This window comes from Ochotona princeps, chromosome 20 (assembly GCF_030435755.1).
Source record: "Ochotona princeps isolate mOchPri1 chromosome 20, mOchPri1.hap1, whole genome shotgun sequence".
NCBI lineage: Eukaryota > Metazoa > Chordata > Mammalia > Lagomorpha > Ochotonidae > Ochotona > Ochotona princeps.
In genome coordinates this window covers 9,824,027-9,843,998 of record NC_080851.1, presented here as the reverse complement: position 1 = coordinate 9,843,998, position 19,972 = coordinate 9,824,027, and the positions used below count along the sequence as shown (strand labels likewise).

General features: G+C 49.8%; 1 protein-coding gene across 3 annotated transcripts in view; it reads left to right on the top strand.

Annotated features, from left to right (window-relative positions):
• Positions 1 to 428: 428 nt before the first annotated feature.
• CDK6 (cyclin dependent kinase 6) overlaps positions 429 to 19,972 on the top strand; it is a 191,018-nt gene continuing 171,474 nt past the window's right edge. Inside the window, exons 1-2 of one of the 3 annotated variants that reach the window (XM_004582299.4) lie at positions 429 to 568; positions 3,382 to 3,905. In XM_004582299.4, the coding sequence (XP_004582356.2) occupies positions 3,679 to 3,905 (227 nt within the window). In that variant the 5' untranslated portion in view covers positions 429 to 568; positions 3,382 to 3,678. Of the gene's footprint in view, positions 569 to 1,874; positions 1,994 to 2,497; positions 2,660 to 3,381; positions 3,906 to 19,972 lie in introns of those variants that run through there. The other 2 variants (XM_058678225.1, XM_058678226.1) reach the window with 2 other exon arrangements.

Below are 19,972 nucleotides of genomic sequence, written 5' to 3'. Positions count from 1 at the left end.
CGACACATCCCACTCTTCCTCCATTCGCAGGATCCCCCACCCCAGCCTCTCTGAAAGCCGGAAATTTTCACTTAACTGCCACCCTCCCCCAGCCTCCCCAACACTCGGCCGCAGCCCCCCGCTCGCCCCCGACTCGCACTGGCAAGCTGGGGCGCAAGAAGGCTTCGAGCCCCGCCGCGGCTCGGCCGACTCTCCTCCCTCCGGAAGGCTTTAATTTGCACACTTGCTCGCCGCCGCCCAGCCGCGAGTCCCCCCAGGTCCCCCAGCGCCCCCGTGGGTTTCGGGCGGAATCGGCCTTGCGCTTCCCGGCCCCCGCCCCCTAGCAACCTCCCCGGCTCGGGCCCCCCAGCCCCGACCGGAGCCCCCCGCGGGCCCCAGTCCACCCCAGCGCGCGGACGCGGGCGGCGCCCTACGCCGTCCCTCCGCCCTCCGCCGCCCTTGTGCCCACCCCTTGCCGGAGCGAGCGCTGGTAACTCCTTCCCCAGAGTCCGGTTACCTGCTCCGCGCGGCCGGGGCCACGTGCGGAGGTCCGAGGGACACCGCAGCCCCCTCGCGAGGCGCCCCTCAGGTGAGGCGCTGGGAGTTCGGATATGTGGGCTGCAGGGTGGGGCTGGGGGTTCCAGGTGGGGAGGGGGAGATCCTAGGGCTTGCCGGGGTTCGAGGCCCGAATGGGGGTGGGTGGTGGGTGGTGGGTTCGGGGTTGAGTTGCGGGGCTGCGGAGGCGGTGGGAACTGTGCCCTGAGTCGTCTCTGTTAATTAACCCCTTACGCTCTGACATGGGGTCAGTTACGGGGGGCCGGTTTGGGGGAGATCGAGGCGTGGTTGTGACAGAGCGACACGCAGTCAGCTGGGGAGACCACCGACGCGAGGTCCTTGGCAGCGCCACGCACCCGTGCGCAGACACCCACTCGTCGCCCAGCGTCTCCGAACGGAACTGGAACTCCTCGGACTCCGCGCTTAGGGTTGAGCGTGCAGAGAGCCCCGCGGGGCTCCACGTTGGAGAATGCGTTTCCGCACCCTTCGGCTCTTCCCCCACCCCACCCCACCCCGCTTCCACGAAAGCTCCCTTCTGCAGCTCGCCTCGACGCGGACCGGGGCTTCCACGCCGCCCACCGTGAAAGAACAAATGTCCACGCAGGCTTCCTGCTGGCAGCCCCCCTCTTCCCTCCCCCCTCGGCTGTGAGGCCCCCCATCCCCCAGATCAGCGTTCGGATCGCGTGGCCGAGCAGCCCCGTTGGAGCGGGGTGGGGGGTTGGGGGGAGCCCGCGCGCGCCCGCCCCGGGTGCACGTGGGCGCATCTGCGTGTGCGCACACACGGGAGGAGCCGCGGTCCCCGCCGCGGCCCCCCGGTCGCTGCGCTGGTGGCGACCCTTGCTTGGGGAGCAGCACATGAAGGATTTCATTGAGTGTGAAGACAGAGCCGAGACAGAAAGCAGAAGGAGGCGGCCGCAGCCTTTGTAGTCGCGGTGGAATGCGGAAATGTTGAAGCACTATGTCAAACTTTTTTGAAATGGGGTCAAGTCACATTCAGCCAGCGTGGGAAAGCAACAACAACAACAAAAAAAAGTGGAGGGGGTGTTGGGGGAGGCCCGGCGAGCTGCCGTTTCTCTCGGCCCGGAGCCGCCAGTCCGGGGGGCGCGGGCTGGAGGGAGGGGAGCGCGGGCGGGGGCGGTGCGGGGCCGGCGGGCGCAGCTCCCTGCGGGGGTGGGCCGTCCCCGAAGCTTCCTTCGCCGCCGAGCCGGGGGCCGGGGGAGGGGACGCGGCCGGGGCGGGCCCGGCGGCTCCTCCGCTACCTGTGTGGCCCTCGACCTGCCTCAGACCCCCTGCGCGGGCTCCGGGGGCGCCGGGCTCGGCTCGCCGCAGGGCCGCCTGAGGAGGGAGGTGCGTGTGTGGGGAGGCGCTGCCCTCGCCCTGCTCCGCCCGCCGGGCCCGGAGGTCGTGCCGCTTCGCTGCCGGGCCCGGAGGCGAGCGGGGACCCGTTGTGGCGGGGCAGGTAATGCCGAGGTGTCCCGGCCCGGGGGGAAGTGCGGACAGGGCACGCGGCTGGCGCGGGGAAGGTTCGGCCGTGGCCGCGGCGGCCCGTGAGGTGGAGAGGGAGGTGTGGAGGGGGAAGGGAAGCTCCTTCGGCAGCGGAGTGGGGAGGGCAAAGTTAGGGTACCCCCTCCGGCGCTTTGTTGTGCTTTGGGGGCTCTGCCTCCTGGTGGCCCGCCGGACACAGCCTGGGGGGGGGCGGTCTGTGAGGAATGGGGAATGAGGCGGCTGCCTGCGCCCCGGAGCCGTCGCACCGAGCGAGCGGTCAGGATGGCGGGTCTCGGCTCCGCGGGCGCAGCCCCTTCCCTCAGCCTCCCCTCGCCGCGCCCCCGGGAGGCGCAGCCCCGACTGCCCCCGCCCCCACTCCGCTCCCGGGAAGCTGCCTTTGGCTACGGTTGAAATCGGTTGGAAATTTGGGGGCGGGGGACGAGTCGCGGTCGCAGTGCCTTCCTCCTTGAGGCTATCCCCGGTGGAGAGGACCAGCCCCCCAGGAAGGCGACCACCCCTCGCCCCCACCCTCGGCATCCCACGTGGGGCGCTTCCCCGCCGGGGCCTCTCCCTCGCCCACCCTCCCCGACCAGATGGCTGGTTCTCCTGGCTTTTCCACCAGGGAGGTCTTCCTCCGAAGGTCGGCGGCCCAATTCCGTTCCCAGATGAGCCCCCCTCCCCAGACCAATTTAAAGTGTGCGTGAGCCCCTACCAGGTCTCTCCGTTAGAAAAACTGAAACTGGAAAAGAAAGGAAGCAATTTCCGAACAGATGTCTGACCACCCCTTTCTTGCACACTGCCAGCATCGGGTTACAGGGTCCCGGGAGCCCCCACCCACATTCTGCGGGGCCCCACGCGGGTGGGCCCACAAGTCCCGCCTCGGCTGCAGCCTGCGCGCGGCCCTTCCCCCGCCTCCGGGGGTGGCACCCCTCCGCCCCCACGCCATCCCACCCCGGCTCCGGCTGCGCGGCGGGCCCCAGAGGGTCGCCGCGCCGGGAGATAGGTATAAATATGAAACCGTGACATTGACGCGCCCGGCGCCTCCCCTCCCCCGCGCTCCCGGCACACTCTGGGCCGCTCGGCACGCCCCCTCCCGTTGCACGGCGTCCCGCGCGGCGCGCTCATCCCCGAGGGGCCCCTGCAGCCTCGCCGCGCGGACACGGCCCCGGCCCTGCGGGGAGACAGAGCAGCCGCGCTCCGCTCCGAGGAGCCAGGCAGGCCGGCGTGGGGGGCTCGGAGCGGGCCGCGGCGCGCGTGGGGTCGCGTGGGGGGCTCTGCCGAGGAGGGGAGGCTGGAGGGAACCCGAGGTTGGCCCCAGGGCTGTCTGACTGTCCTCTCGCTCCTTGTCCTGTCTCTCAGCAGAAGTCGCAGAGACTGCGGATCGAGCCGCGCTCCGGTTAAGGAGACTATGTAATCGCCTGCTGTGGGTGCGGAGGACTTCGCTTCGGAGAGGGAAGAGGAGGGATCGGCTCGCTCCCCGGCTCAGCAGGCGGAGTTTCGGCGCGGCAGCACCAGGGTTGCGCCAGTCCCGCGGAGAGGTCGCTGCGAGCCTGCGCCGGCGACCGCGAGAGCTCCGGAGCCGGGGGTGCCGAGGAGAGCGAGTCCGAGCCAGCCTTGCGGAGCGCAGTTCCCGCCGGACGGGAGCGACGTGCAGGCAGCATGGAGAAGGAGGGCCGCGCGGACCAGCAGTACGAGTGCGTGGCGGAGATCGGCGAGGGCGCCTACGGGAAGGTGTTCAAGGCCCGCGACCTCAAGAACGGAGGCCGGTTCGTGGCGCTGAAGCGCGTGCGGGTGCAGACGGGCGAGGAGGGCATGCCGCTCTCCACCATCCGCGAGGTGGCGGTGCTGAGGCACCTGGAGACGTTCGAGCACCCCAACGTGGTCAGGTGAGCCGGCGCAGCTGCGCGCCCGGGGTGCGGCGAGACCCAGGGGCTTGGGCACAGTCTGCGTGTGCTCCGGGTCCGCTGCTGGGGCCGTGCGGGGGATGCTGGTGGGTGCCTGCTCGGGAGACAAAACCTCGCTAGCCCTCGCATATTTTTCACGGCTCTGGGGTAGGGGGATATTGTTTTTTCTTTCCTTTTTTTTTCCTTTGAGACTGAGAATGAGAGGGAGCAGGTTGTGTGATAAGCAAAAAGAAAACTGTAGGGTGGAAGGCTGGTACAAATACGGTCTTCAAAAATGCAGAAACGGATAAGAATGTGTTTGCTAATCACACCCACAGTTTCTCTGTATTCAAGTTGCACCATAAGATTGGTTCCCGATGATCCCAGGAGTTTCCGGCCAGTGCCCTGGGGCCCCCAAACTGTCACCTTGCGGTCGTCATGGCTGGCATAGCCCTTAGGCTGCCACTCTGAAGGCTTGGGTTGAGTCGGAGGTGTGGGGGTGTCAGATTCTGAACCTCCGGTTCCACTCTGTTGGGTCCCTGGAGGAAAGCAGCAGTCAGCCCCCGCCCCACCCGCGACTCCAGTCTCCCCATGTGGCCACCAGTGTTCAACGAAAGTGTGTGTGTTTTTTTAAGCGACCCTGGAATTTCCCCTTTGTGTGTTTGTATTATCCTTTTCCTTGTTAAACAGAGGTGCAGAGCTGCGAGTCCGGAAGGAATGTCCCGGCAGACGCGGCTCATCCTGTCCGAGCCTGTTACCTTCTTCTACTCCTAGCGTGTGGGCCACAGGTCTTGGAGTTTTGAACCCCTCTTCTTACTCCTCTAGAAGTTCCATCCTGCAAATAGTGCGCCTACTGTGTGCACTGCTGATGACATGATAAATACGCATGGATAAATATTTTTGTAAAAACCCAAACAATGTAACATTAGTCACCCTGATGGAGGAACCCGGGGCTGACCTTTGGAATGCCAAGTCCCCAGCCCGCTCCAGGGGACAAGTGTCCCCAGAACCTTCCTGGGAGGTTTAGCCTGTCCCGCCTTACTCTGGGCTGGGTGATTTGTGCCGTGTTTTGTTCCCAACCCAGGAAGGCAGCGGAGAATCATAAATACATAAATAAGGTAGTTAATGGCTGTGAAGAGAGGGCTCCGTTGTACCTCTTCATCAGCTTGTCAAGGGTAGAGGACAAAAGCGCAAGAGTCTGGGAGCAGACGGGCTCACGCACCTATTAAAGCAATAGATTACCTTTCCTCTGTGTGTTTTCATTGTTGAAAAAAACAAAGGCTGTCCTGTCCCCTGGGGGTGGGTTTCCTTGCTGGTATCAGAGGAACACAGAACAGGACAGTTAGCTCCCTGTGCAGTTCCCAAAGGGCGAGTTCCACCAGGAAACTTTTCAGACCTCAAAGGTAATATCCTCTGGTGTGAGGGGGTGTTAGCCGTGCTAGCCACCAAACACCAGACAGGACCAGACAGGCTCCAAGCAATTTGCACACTCCTGTTGCTGGGCTGGGGCCCCCTCATCTTTGGATTCATCCTGCGGAGGCCAGTGTGTCTTCAGAGAGGTGTTCTGGAGCCACAGGTAGGATTCCACATGATTGGTTTCAGGAGGCTGTGCCTGGGATCGACCACAGGATGCCGATTCCTAAAGTCCTTGTCCTCTGCAGGTGGTGATGTGACCTTTTAGAGTTCACGACCAAGGTGAAGGGAAATGGTGTGAGTTTGAAACAAGCACTTTAGGAAGCCAAGAATGGCTGGTGTTCAAGCAGAGGTGGGACCCCTTCGTCCTGGACCAGGATCCCAGCCTGTAGCAGTGCATTTGACTTTTTTTTTTTTTGGAAAAAGTCTTATTCAAACCCAGATAAACAGACATTGGAGCCAGAGAAGGCACTTGGGTATGCAGTGGCCAGTGGTTTGTCCAAGAAGGCTGTCAATCATATACCGTGAAATTTGCGGAAATTATCCATGATGTCACCCTCCCGAGCTGCAGATCTCTGCTCTGGTTTCATTTCCTTGGTGTGTCTCCCACCTTTTGCTTGGACAGCAGTTGGCATCCCGTGACCGCCTGGCTAGACTGCTCATAACGGAGTCGAGAAGTGGTTTGTCTGTTCAGGCAAGGTCAGGAAATAGAGAAAGGGAGGGAGGGGAAGAGAGAGAGAGAGAGAGAAAGAGAGAGAGAGATATCAGAGTTTGACCCCAGACCCACGACTTCTTGTTGCCCCAGGATTAGCTCTTCAGGCTGATGCTTAGTTCTCTACACAGATACATTTCTAAGTGCCCTCCCAGTCATAAGTAATTGGTCGTAATTACAGGCCCTCCCCACAGATAGCTAAACCTCTGTGCTTGACGGAGCGTTACAAATATATTAGATTTTTTCCTGAAAGTTGAAGATTTCATTCTGATGGACTTGCTAGGAGTGCTGACTTGTTCCGGCAGCAGCATAGCCTGCGTGCACAGAGGCAGTGGTTTGAAATTCCTGCTTACCTGTGTTTGATGAGTCCCAGGCCCAGGCTTGACTAGCCTGCTAGTGTCCGGGGTGTAAAGCGACTACTGTTTAACAGTTACTAATCCAAAATCCTAGAGCAGTTGCCAGAATCGGGTGAAGCTGTGTTGATTGTTTTCTGTCTGAGTCGTGGAGAGAAAAATCGTGTGCTGGCACTAGGTTGATTTCTTCCCCCAGGAGTGCTTGAGGGCCAGCTGTGTGCCAGGCACTGTCTGAGGCTGGGGTGACAGCAGCAAACAAAGCAGGAATTGCTGCACTGGGAGGCTTACCTTGGAGTGGCGTGAGCGGTTCCTTGTTTGCTCTTGAAATGCACACCTGCCTTCTCTTCGGTTGTCCTGTTGGACTCCGGCACTTTTTTAGAGTAGCTAATATATGTTGATTGAGAAAACTAGGTAGGCAGGACATTCATCAGCATCAAATGTGTTTCGAGGGTTGACTTTCTGTTTAAAGACATGTGGATCAATCCATTTGGGAAGGCGTTGACGTGTGACTAATACGTATAAACGAGTGAGCTCCCTTTATCCAGCAAGTATTTAGGCAGGACTAGGAGACTAGAGTGCTGGGAGAGCTCCCTGGATGCATCACAGCTTTCTGCTGCCACCCTCAAGTGCCTACCTGTGGCTTGAGACATGATAATCTAGTGTCACATGCCTAAGAGATACACAGCCGTGATGGCTTGGCCTTGGGAATTCATTTTATTAGTTTAACAGTAAGCTAATAATTCATATTCCATTTTTTATTCTAGAAATTGATGATCATTGCATATCCATGGACAAATCTGTAATAGCTCAGTGTTTAAATATGCTGAATTGATATCAGAATTCTTAACTTCTTTAGCAGCGATCACACACACACACACACACACACACACACACACAGAGCTCAGTGGTTGTTTAAGGAGAATTTTCTAACTTTCTGTTTTTTGAAAATGCCAGAAAGCTGTAGCATGAAGGAGAGTAAAATTGATTTTCCCTAGAAAAACAGAATCGCTCACGACCAAGGTAGAAGAAATATGATGTGTTATTTGACTCAGTGCCAAGCCAGGTCTGCAGGTAGGTCTCCTTTGAATAAAAGTTTTGTGAATGAATATTACGTTTATGAGGACTTGTTTCAATGAAAGCCAGAAAAGCAGAGCTTAGCCGTCCTGTTGAACAGTGTAGCCAAGATGTTTGTTCCTTCACCTTCAGGATTGTTAGTAAATGTAGACCATCCCAGCAGTGTTCTGCTCTGGCTCTGCAGCAAAGCCTGGTGATTCCAGTGTTTGACACTTGTGGTTGTATTCCATGTGCAACTGTAACACACGAGGAACTGGAAACTTGTGTAAACTTGAGTATTTTGGGGGAGAACTTTGCTCTGTTTAAAACATGAGTAGGTGTCAGAGTTGTGCAATGGGTTAAGCCTGTGATGCCAACATCCCATATGGACGTTACTGATTCAAGTCCTGGTTTCTCCACTTTGTATCTGGCTTCCTGCTGATGGCCCTGGGGAAGCAGTGGAAGATGGCCCACGCGTCTGGACCTTGGTCTCTTACATGGGAGACCAGGATGAAGCTGCTGTCTCCTGGCTTCAGCCTGGCCCCGGCCTGGCTGCTGTGGTCCTCTGGGGAGGGAAACGGTAAATGTAGGATCTCTCTGTTTCTCCCTCTCCTTCTCTCTGTAACGCTTTCAAATAAAATAGATTTTTAAAAATAGTATGGGTAAATGAGTATATATGAAAACAGACTCATCAGAAGTAAATCACTCTGTAAATTGAAAAAAGCCCACTTCACTGCTGATTTAATCCTTAGGAATGTTTTTAAAGGTAAAGGCCTATCTATACTTAGGTACTGTAGCATAACAGTATCTTGAATCTTAGGGTTGGAAGACATTTTGTAAATTTTTCAGCCCCTTTATGTTACAGATGCATAAACTAAAACCAGCAGTCAGGCAGCTTGTCTGTCAAGCCTTTTTAAAGTTCTTGACTTGTTCTCAAATAAGCTATCCTGTTCTTAACTCTGAGTAACAGTTAAAGATTTCACTTAGGCAGAAAGTGAATCAAATGAGTGCATTTCTAGTTTGGAAAACGAACTAGATGTGGACAAAGGTGATGACTTGCCAGGAGTAAATGATAAGTGAGTTAAGAAAGTTGCTGAAATGCCCCATAGAAAAAATTAAGGTCATGAATCTGTTAAACTTTGCTTTGAACAAGTTCTTTTTTCTCCAAGATCTACTTATTTTTATTGGAAAGGCAAATTTACAGAGAAGGAGAAACAAAGAGAGAGAAAGATCTTCCAACAGCTGGTTCATTCCCCAAATGGCTGCAATGGCTGGAGTTGAGCTGACCTTAAGCCAGGAACCAGAAGCCTCTTCAGGGTCTCCTGTATGGACGCAGAGTCCCAAGGCCTTGGGCCGTCTGCCACTGATTCCCCAGGCCATGAGCAGAGAACTGGATGGGAAATAGAGTAGCTGAGACACGAATCAGTGACCATATGACATGTTGGCACTTACAGGTAGATTAGCTTTCGAGCCATGGTCCCAAGTTTGGGATTCTATTTATGCTCATTTAAATGGCTATCATTAAGTAATTCTGTAATCATGAATTCATTTTAGACAGTGAACAGTAGGAGCAGTTGAAATACTGAGGATTTGTCTCATGAATGAAACCCTACAAATTGAAATAAACACCCTGGTACTTGAAAATGAAGCAGCCTGTCAGTCTCCAGACTTACAAGCAGATGACCCCCACACCCTGAGGTCGGCTCACTGGTTGTTTCATAGGAGGTGGTGAGTGGCTCTGTTTCCGTGGGAGGTTGGTTAACTGCGGGCTTCCTACTGTAGCAGAACACAGCACAGGTGAGGCCTGAGTGTAGGTGAGTGTGTGTGTGTGGGTGTGTGTGTACGTGAGGAAGGAAGGGGTGCTTCTCCAAGGCCTGGGCACTGGTGGTTTCTGACAAGCTTACCCGCCCAAAGGTCGTCAGTTGAGGGATGAGCTGTGGGTGCTGTGTCTGCCCGGGCCGACAGGGCAGCGCTCAGAGCAGACCTGTGGAAGAGCTTGTGGGCAGTTAGGAAGGTGGCCAGTTTGTTGCCAGAGTGGATATCAGCTCTCGCCTGAGAAGTGACAATAGAGGCACAGTAGGGCGTGTGGCAGGAATCTGCAAGTATACACTTGTAGTGGAAATCTGAACCTTCTTAACCTATCCTTTGCCTGAAATAATTTGCTGACATCTGGGCAACTATTGACTTTTGTCATTTAATTTGTCAACATTAATTATCCGTTCCTTCCTGAATGATTTTGCTCAGTAGAATTAGAATCACAGGATGAGAATCTTGTTTTTTTAGGATTTATTTTTATTTGTAAAGCAGGGCAGTGCGGTGCTGGAGAGAAGAAGAGAAGGAGGGTGTCTTCTGTCTCCTGGTTCATTCCCAGATGCCCACCACAGCTGGCTCTGGGTCTCCTCTCTCCTTGGGCAGGGACTGTAGTACTTGTGTCAGCGTCTGCTGAGTCGTGAGCCTTGGGTGAGCGTCAGCAGGAAGCTGGAGCAGAAGGTGAGCTTGGACTTGATCCCAGGCAGCATCCCAGTGACAGCGGCATCCAGTGTGCTGAGGTGCCCTGCCCCAGTGTGAGCATTTTCTAGTTGAAAGGGGTCTTAGATTTGCCTTTGGTCTGTGTAGGGTTTGTTTTATAGATAGGAAACAGAATGATTTTGTTATTAACTTAAACTGTGATTATATCCCCTTTGTAGATACAAGGTAATTGAGGGTGATTGTGATTCAGTCACAGCTTGGCAGGCATTGTTAGCACACCGGGGTTACTGATGTCCTTGCGTGCCAGAAAAAAACTCCATAAGATCTGAAAGTGTTCACAGCTTAATGACTTTGCTCACTTGACAAGCATGGGTCTTTTATATCCATCAGTAACACAGTGTTCATAAACCATTGGTTGACTAGGAAATATCTCCTGAGTGAATTACTTAAACAAAATAAATTACATTATAAACCACTTATGAGCACTTTTCGTCCCTCTAGAGTTCTGTACATTCATAAGCTTGGTGTTTCTGGCTAACACTGATGTTGAGAGGATGACTGGGTATTCGTTTCATGTGTGTACACATGAAGTCTGTTTAGTAAGTAATCATACATATTTTAAACTCTTCCTTACTGTCCTTGTTTAAAAAGAAAGATTATATATTTGGGACCTGGTGCAGTAACCTAGTGGCTTGAAGCCTTGCATGCACCAGGATCCCATATGGATGCCAGTTCTAAACCCAGCTGCTCCACTTCCCATCTAGCTCCCTGCTTGTGATCTGGGAAAGCAGTGGAGGATGACCCAAAGCCTTGGGACCCTGCGCCATGTGGGAGACCCGGAAGAAGCTCCTGGCTTTTGGCTTCGGCTCCACATCAGCCGCTGCAGCCACTTGAGGAGTAAGCTGGTGAATGGAAGAACTTTTCTGTCAGCATTCTCTCTGTATATCTGACTTTCCAATAATAAATAAATAAATCTTTAAAAAATATTTTTGAAAGTCAGAGACAGAGATATTCCCCCTTCACTGGGTCACATCCCACCTGCCCAAAACAGCCAGGGCTGGGCCAGACCAGGCCAGGCCAAAGGCAGAAACTTGGAATCAGCCTGGGTCTCTTAACTGAGTGGTAGGGTTCCAAACACAGGGCCGTCACGTGCTGCTGCCTCCCAGGGCACACTTTAGCAGGAAGCTGCGCTCTAGAGCCGCGGTTGGAACCCGGGCAGTCTCTCTTTGTTCTCCTTTTTTTTTTTTTTTTTCTCTGTAAAGAGTTACAGAGAGATGGGAAAAGAGAGATCGTCCCTCCACCGATTCACTCCCATCATGGCTGCAATGGCCGAGTCTGAGCCAGGCCCTGGCAGAGAGCTTTATTCAAGCCTCGTGCGTGGGTGGCAGCTGAGTCCTCGTCCCTGGCTTTCCCAGGCTAGGACCAGGTCTGACAAGGTCCAGGCAAGGATCTGGATTAGAGGTAGAGCTTCCAGAACCTAAACAGGCACCTGTGTGAGATGCTGAGTGCGCAGGTGCCAGTTTTCCTGCAGTGGCATCACGTTGACTCTGAACTTACACAGTCCTGACAAGGGATGAGAGCGTCCTAAGCGCCCTGCCAGGTACCAGCCCCTGACTCTGCATTTTCCCCTCTGCTGCTAGCCTAAGTTTTGATAGGATTTTCTTGTGTTCTGCTTTTTATGTTTGCTGAAGACAAACGTACTACTCTGTTTCTGCCCAGTGTACTTCCTTCCATCCACTTGTGACTTTAATTAGGACCAGTCTTGGCATGTGCCCCACGCACCTCTCACGATACTCTTTCCACCTGTTTTGTTTGTGGCATACTCCTTGGTACTTCCACTTGGGTTGTGGTTCTGTTCCCTCTGAACGCTCCTTTATGGAAGTTAGCTTTTTGGAGCCCCTGCCTGTGAATTCAGCTGCGTAAGGAGCGTTGTTCTAGTCCTCATCCCTGTGACGCCCTCCTCTGACCCCGTAGTCAGCTTACAGCAGGAACGCGATGTTGTGATCATGTTCATGGACACCCCACATCTATCCAATGCAGGCGAAAGGAATAGATAACAAATGACCAAACGATGGCAGGGGATCCATATAAGGGGATGGGGGGCGCTGTGTGGATGTTTGCAGCACATGGAAGCAAATTCATCCTAACAAGTCTCTGGAATGGGGCCTGAACAGGTCACACATTGGATTCCTGTGAAGTCGTTTTTAAAATAATAAAGTTTCAGTTTTAGTTCGATTTTGGTCTGCATAGTTTGCATTGAAGTGAGTTTTAAGGCTTCAGTCAGTGATTCTCACAATAAATGTGTAGTCAGATTTGTAGAGTGAGGAGCTCTTGGCACTAGGAAATGAGCACGTATTCAGACAAAGCTGAAATGGCCGAGCCTTTTCAAATAGAAGAGTACAAAAATATTGTAAACACATCTTCATCAGTTGCTTGATTGTTTTTGACTTTGCTTATTTCCCCCCTCTCCCCACTAATTTTAGTTTCTTGGTTTTCTATGGTGGAAAAAGCGTGGGAGTAGAATTAGGTAACATGTTCCTAGTGACTTCTGAAAGGTGATCCTTCTGAATGCCGTGGAGACCTTGTTTACTTATAATTTCAGTGTAGAGAATTTGCATTCCACCTTGACAGACTGGTAGGCTTAGTGAAAGAATGAATTCCTCGAGCTTGAGACAACTGCATTTCCGTGAGGCACATGTGGTTGGTGTGTTGGGCATGTGGACACGTGGGTACAGGATGTTGCTGGAAAAAGCAACTAAGTTGTCTTGTTCCTCACTGGATCCCACACTCTGATCCCTATGGCTGGCCATCTTATAGTCCAAAATAAACATTTGTGAATGTGGGAATGCGTATATCCCATTTAGGAATACAGAGGCTGCTCTTTTTAACTTATGTCTTTAAAAGGCAGAGTTACAGAGAGAAAGAGATCTTCTGTCCACTGGTTCACTCTTCTATTGGCTGCGAATGCTGGAGCAGAGCCGATCCAAAGCCAGGAGCCAGGAGCTTCTTCTACATCTCCCATGTGGGTACAGGGACCCAAGCACTTTGGTCATCTTTGGTCACTTTCCCAGGTGCATTAGCAGCAGGGAGTTGGATCAGAAACAGAACAGCCAAGACTCTAACCGGTGCCCAAAGGGGATGTTGGGGTTACAAGAGGCAGTTTACACCACCATGCCACAATGCCAGCCTCTACCAATTGTGACTTTAAAAAATCAAATTTTAGGACTGGCACCACGGAATAGCAGGCTAAATCCTCCACCTGCAGTGCCAGCATCCCATATGGACATCAGTTCATGTCCTGACTGCTCCACTTCTGACTCAGCCCCCTGCTAATGTGCCTGGGAATGCAGCCAAGAGTGGCCCAAGTTCCTGGGCCCCTGTACCCACATGGGTGACCCAGAAGAAGCTCTAAGCTCCTGGGTTTGGCCTAGTTCAGCCCTGGTTATTGCTGCCAGTTGGGTGGTGAGCCAGTAGAAAACACGTGTTCTATGTCTCTCCCTCTCTAACTCTTTCAAATACACTTTTAAAAATGGGCAGAATGCTGGCATTCAATATGTGTGTATTGATCATCCACCTGTATTCAGACCTTTGTTAAACGTAATACAGACAATGGCATGAAAAGAAACTGTATTGAAATGATCCCCCAAACGCTATAAGATTGTGCTGTGATTACCCATTGTTGATGCTGTGGAAGGTCCTGGCAGGAGCCTGTTTTTGTGGCTGTGCATTTGACGTTTTCCACAATATGAAGCTTTGTAAATCTTCCTGCTTGGAAGGAGTCAGAAGACCGTCTCTCTGCTGACTGCTCTGCGTCCAAGCTGTGTGACCTTGTGGGCTCGAGCTCCTTGTGGCTCACAATAAAGTGACAATCTTCACTAGTCTTGGCACCTTAATGAGTTACTGTGATCACAGGAAATTATTTGTCCAATGACCAAGCATTTCCCAGATGTAAGGTGTAATTAACAAAGCCAGTTCCTGCCCTCGAGTGGTGTATAATTTCATGGAGGACACAGACTGGAACTTGGAGGGTCTGTGTAACTTGGTGATAGACTTTGACCTTCGTCACACATGGAAGGTCTGGATGGAGATAGGTGTTTCTGAAAGGGTGTACTCTGGGTTTGTAGTGATTAAAGCAAAATGCGATTCGCACCTGGGCTTTGGAAGCCAGTGCCTGGGCTGCCCAGTGCTGCATCCTGTTTGTTGAGTGTCTGATTGATGGGGTGAGGGTCATGAGGACACATCGTCGAGACAGATGGGAGTCACGTGAGGCCCACTGTGTTCAGAGAAACGCGGAGGAGTCAGTCTGTGCTCGCTTTTTAAGAATTTTTAAATCTCAACAGAATTATTCACTTTCGTGTCACACATTGAAATTTCTCCTTGTTTATTTTCAGAGGCTGTGTTGTGGCATGACTGCCCTCTGACATTTAAAATTTGGTCCCATGTACTCTGTTTAAATCATTAAGACATTTGCAACAAGGAAGAAGTTCTCTTGAAAGAGCCCTGAACACTGAATTCTCTTTGCTTCCTTCTATTGCTAAGTAATCTCACGATTGCGGCATTAGGCATTCCTGATGGTTAGTAGAAGACGTTGACTTTTCCTGAAATGCTTTTATTTTTAGAAGGTATAAAGTATAAAGTTGGAAACAGTAACACACTTAGCAACAGAATAAGAAAAACAAAGACTGCATTTCAAGGGCTGACTTAAACTTTTGGGTATTGGCTTATTTCAGAACTTTTTCATGGAAAAAGTTTAAAGTTTGGAGTTGTAGATGCTGCAGTATACATTCCAACCGTGTAGAATCTCATGAAGAGGTCATTAAATAGCCTTGGGTGAAAAAAAAAGAATAGTTTCTTGTTGAGCTATGAGAAACCAAGAGACATATTTAGGCATTGGATCGGAACAGACTCCTGAGGCTAAGCTAAGTGTGAAGTCCATGTACAATGCGTAAGTCCCATGGAGAACAAATAACATAATTCCTGGAAATGACACTGTTTTTTCTTCACGCATTAAGGCACACAAAAAAGTTGTGACATCCTGGTTGGAATTAGCAACTGTTGTAAGCCTATAGGATTTAATCAGTGGTTATTTAGTTAACTACTACCTCATTAGACTAGAAGCAGTGCCAGTTGCGTTTTCATCCAAGCGAGTTTTGTTTTAGACACATTGCTGTCTGCTTCAGACGGAGCTAGATCTCCAGAACCCTGTGAGCGCACTGACCTGGTGAAACCATTTCCAGTCCTAGAAATGAAGTTGGCGGAGACAAGCCTTGAGAAGCAGCTCTGGATACACAAGATGCACTAGGCTCCCCCTCCTTCCCGCTACACACATCAGTTGATATAAAATTAGGAGCCACAACTATCAATAGGCAAGTAGAGGGTGGCATGAGTGTCCATGTCTCTGACAGTACACTCGTTAAAAGGAGACGAAAGCGGCAGAGGATGGGCTCTGTTGAAGTAGAGAGAGAAAACCTGGGAGAGGTCCTTGGCTGACTTCACAGGTCATCTGAAAGATGGATCTGGAAGGACCTCAGACTAGTGCAGAGACAGGGGGCATTCTTACAATTCTCTAATTACGTGACCTTGCTGTCTGATGGCTTTTTCTTGGGGACTGTGCTGACCGTCTCTACCTGGGCCACTGCCCCTCACATTGGGGTATTTGTTGGAGATTTGCATGACCCAGTAGAAGGTGTCTGCTTCCCTTTAGGCAAGCAACTCCAGGAGAGAAGGGAATTTCATTCACTGCTTTGTACCCTGCCTCAGTAGAATAGTGCCTGGCTCCTAGCTGAGTAACCGTCAAGTCCATGACTAAGTGAATAAATAGTCAAATGGTGATCCAAGACTTTCTGCAGTACTTTTATTGACAATAAAAATGTTAATGCCAAAATTTAGTAGATACTTTATTTTTTCTGTTCAGTAGCATTGCATTTGAAATGCTTTAGGATTATTCAGTATCTAATAATTATGATAGTGAATTGGATTTTGACTTAGACATTAGGAATTGCTTCAATAATGTGATCAGTAGTAGGTGAATTGTTCACTTGCGAGACATTGCTATTAAACTACTTCAATTAATGTTTCCATTAAAGTAGGAACATAATTTTTATGTCAGTAATAGTAATAGTTTGATATTTTAAATTCTCATCCATTTTTGCAGGTTTGGTTTAGATGTTTTAGTGGAGGTTTGTGGTCATGATTTCAGACTCTGTGGGCTGTTAATTTTTATAAAACCATCGATGTACTTTAAAGAGTTTATCGTGAGCCATAAAGCCCTGGTAGCAATGACTATAACTTTCCTTACTTAGAAGGAGGCCTGAGTGGCCAGTCCAAAGATACACCTTGCCATAGGACTCTCCAGTCTGACCCGACAGGCTCCTTCCTTTGCTTACAGCACTTGGTTGTGATCATCTGATGCGCTGTGTGGTATGTCAGTTCTGACCAACAGAGATGAGGCAGGGAGAGATAATGGTGAGTAGAAAAGGCAGGAAAATGTGTGATGGTCCCCATCAGTTGTCAGGGACAGGAGCTGGGAGTTTTTCTTTGAAGTAATTACATTTTTCATATGAAAACAACTTTTGTGGTTAATATGATCCCACATTTAGGGGTTGACCCCTCTGTGTTGATGGATTTACAGGGTGGGAAACTAAAGCAGAGCAGAATGCTAATGGCCCATCTCCACTCCAGGATGCGTGGTGCATCAACTGGGAGTTTGTCTCTACCCTTGATGGTACCTGTAGGCTGGTGTGATGTAGGCTGTACTTGAGCTAGGCAGTTGGTCAGGGCACCTGCAGTGGGCCTCTCCACATGGCCAGGGATTTCTTTCAGCATAACTTGTTCAGGCTAGTTGGACATACCTGGATACAGCACTGTTAATTCTGCCACATTTGTTGGCTGTTAGTCCCCACCGATTCAAGCAGTTAGAGTATAGAGTACCTATTTTAAGAAGAAATACTGAAGAAAAATTTAGAAAACACCCTCCTTTTACTCATAACATTGCTATTTGATGATTAGTACTAAAGGACTTAACAATTAAAAAAAAAAAAGACACCTGTTCCAGTTGGCCTTATTCCCAGCTACAGAGTTCTCTGTTTTTGGTGCTTCTGACAGTCGCCCCTAAAAGTCTAAACCCCCGCATGCCGCATGCTAGGGTATTTAAACTTCAGGTAGTATTTGTTGACTTCTTTTCTGACAATTGAGTATTTAACTCATTATCACTAATTCCTATTTGTTTCTTGCACCTTTTCTGGATAGAGACATCTTTATTTTATAGAATAATTGTAAACAACACCGCCACACATCAGTGTTTTTATTCTCTCACTTTGGGCGGTATCTCTTGTGTCTCCATTAACCCGCAGAGAATATTTTCTCTCTAACCTTTCCCCTCCCTCTGTGCTTCTTTTTAATGTCACAGTTTAAATTAGCTACTCTCATGCAGTTGTTGAACATGTACATTCTGTTCTCCAACAGTTAACAGGGCCTTCTCTGCTTTGTCTAAGGATTGATCCTTGGGAATGGAATGGCAAAAACAGTGCTGACATTATTGTGACTACATACAATACAGTATTTCCTTCTTGGTAAACCTAACGTTATAATCCTACAAGGCTGATGGAGTGCTGCTTTCTTAAATACAGATGTAAGCACTCTCTTACTGTTCGTCATTTGTTTCAGAGCTTGTGCCATTTGGGGGGCTATGGTACGGCTTAGTGGGGTAAACAACTTCCTGTGATGCTGGCATGCCGGTTGGAACCCTGGTTGTTGTTTCCACTGAGGGAACGAACCAGCCAACAGAAGCTGATCTTTGCACCTTTGTTTCATAACTTTAAAAACAAATAACACAAAGCCGGGCCCGGTGGCGTGGCCTAGCGGCTAAAGTCCTCGCCTTGAAAGCCCCGGGATCCCATATGGGCGCCGGTTCTAATCCCGGCAGCTCCACTTCCCATCCAGCTCCCTGCTTGTGGCCTGGGAAAGCAGTAGAGGACGGCCCAATGCATTGGGACCCTGCACCCGCGTGGGAGACCCGGAAGAGGTTCCAGGTTCCCGGCTTCGGATCTGCACGCATTGGCCGTTGTGGCTCACTTGGGGAGTGAATCATCGGACGGAAGATCTTCCTCTCTGTCTCTCCTCCTCTGTGTATATCTGGCTGTAATAAAAAATGAATAAATCTTTAAAAAACAAAACAAAACAAAATCACACAAAACCCATGTCATGTTGTAATTCTTGTTTAGGCCATGATCTTGTACCGTTTTGTTTTTCCTGGAGTTTAGAATTGCCTTTATATTTTTTGCCCCGTTTGTTCCTCAAAAGTACTGTCTCTGAGTTAGGTGGTCTCTTGTGTTTCATGCAGTTGAGCATTCTGTGGAATCTTTCCAAGTGCATATTGACTTTATTTCATTTTAAAATATGATTTCTTCCTTTTTATTTGTTCAGATTTCATTTTGAGGTTCTTCTGTTAGTCATTCAGTCCTTGAATTGGGACTGCTATGTCTCTTACCTTTTCCTGTTTTATTTATCTTATTAGTTGTTTCCCCTTCAGATTTTTCTACGTTATTTCCACATGTCAGTTGAATTCACTGCTTTGGCAATTTCAATTTTGACTTCAAAGCCTCTTTTTTTTGTTCTTTGTGTGTTTTTAAGCATCTTGCTCTGTTTTTTTTTTTTTTTAAGATTGCTTTGGCTTATTCTAATTTTTAAATAAGCTTTTAATTCAATTTTTCTGTGAACACTTAAACAATTATTTTGCATGTTTTAAATGGCAGAGAGACAGAGCAGACGGAGTTCTTCTTCCCCTGGTTCACTTGCCAAATGCCTGCAACAGTCAGGCCTAGGCTAAGCCAGAGCCATGAGCTAAGAATTCCATTGGGGTCTTCCCTGTTAGTGACAGAGATCCAGCTAAATGGGCCAACCTGATGCCTCCAAGGATGTGTGTTAGCAGAAAGCTGGATCAGGAGCAGAGCCAGGACTCAAACCCCAGCACTCCGGTAAGGAGGGAGGGCATCCCAAGCACTGTCCTAATTGTTAGGCCAGACGCCCACCCCTGTTTCTGTCGGTACGTCTTTGGTTTAACCTTTTGCTTTTCCTGGTGCTGGATTCCTTAAACGCCATGCCTGCTGATCTTTTGTCTTTTATTTATTTTTTTTAACTAAGATTCATTGAGGTGTACCTGTGTATAGTAAAGCATATCCACTTTAAATGTGTTTCAGGAATTTTGTCATATTTCTGTGCCCATGTCTCCATGGCCACAGTTCAGATGTGAAATATTCCCGTTGCCCCAGCCATCTTTCCAGGCCCCTGCACAGTGCCTCTCCTGTAACAAACAGGACCTTAGACTTTTGCATTTGACTTTCATGAGTAACATTTTTGAGACTAATTTGTGTTCAGTGTGTATAGTTCATTTTTTTCTCCTTATGTGAAAGTGCCACAGTTTGTTTCTCATGTTCCTGGTCAGTTTTGTTGTTTTCAATTTGGGGGTATTTTAAATGACATCATTAAGAATGTTTATGTGCAGGTCTTTGAATTGTTATGACAAACACTTTCATTTTTTGCGTACCTGGAAGTGGATTACATACTGTATGGCAAATATATATTTACTTTTTTAAAAAGCTGTCCAAGATTTGCACACTGATTGTGCCATTTCTGCCAACAGTGTGTGAGGATTTCATTTGGTTTGCATCCTTCTCAACACTTGGTAATGTCGATCTTTGCAATTTCAGCCATTTTGGATGGGTTGTGACCTGATGACACACTGTGGTTTGGGTTTGCGCTTACCTAATGACTGATGTGGCTGAACATCTTCTCATTTGCTTATTGGTCAGTCTGATACCTTCTTTTGGGAAATGTCTATACAAATTTTTTTAAATATACTTTTTTTAACAACTGAGTTGTATGCTAATCATTCTTTATGTATTCTGGAGTCATCTTGTTGGTTAGCTCTAGGGGTTTTTTCCCTACATTTTTGACTTTTTCATTTTCTTAATGACACACCCCCCAAAATACTTTAAAGTTTTCAGTTACAGTTTTTTTTTTTTTTTTTTTTGGATACTTTGTGCTTTTTTGTTATCTTTGCTTATAAGGGC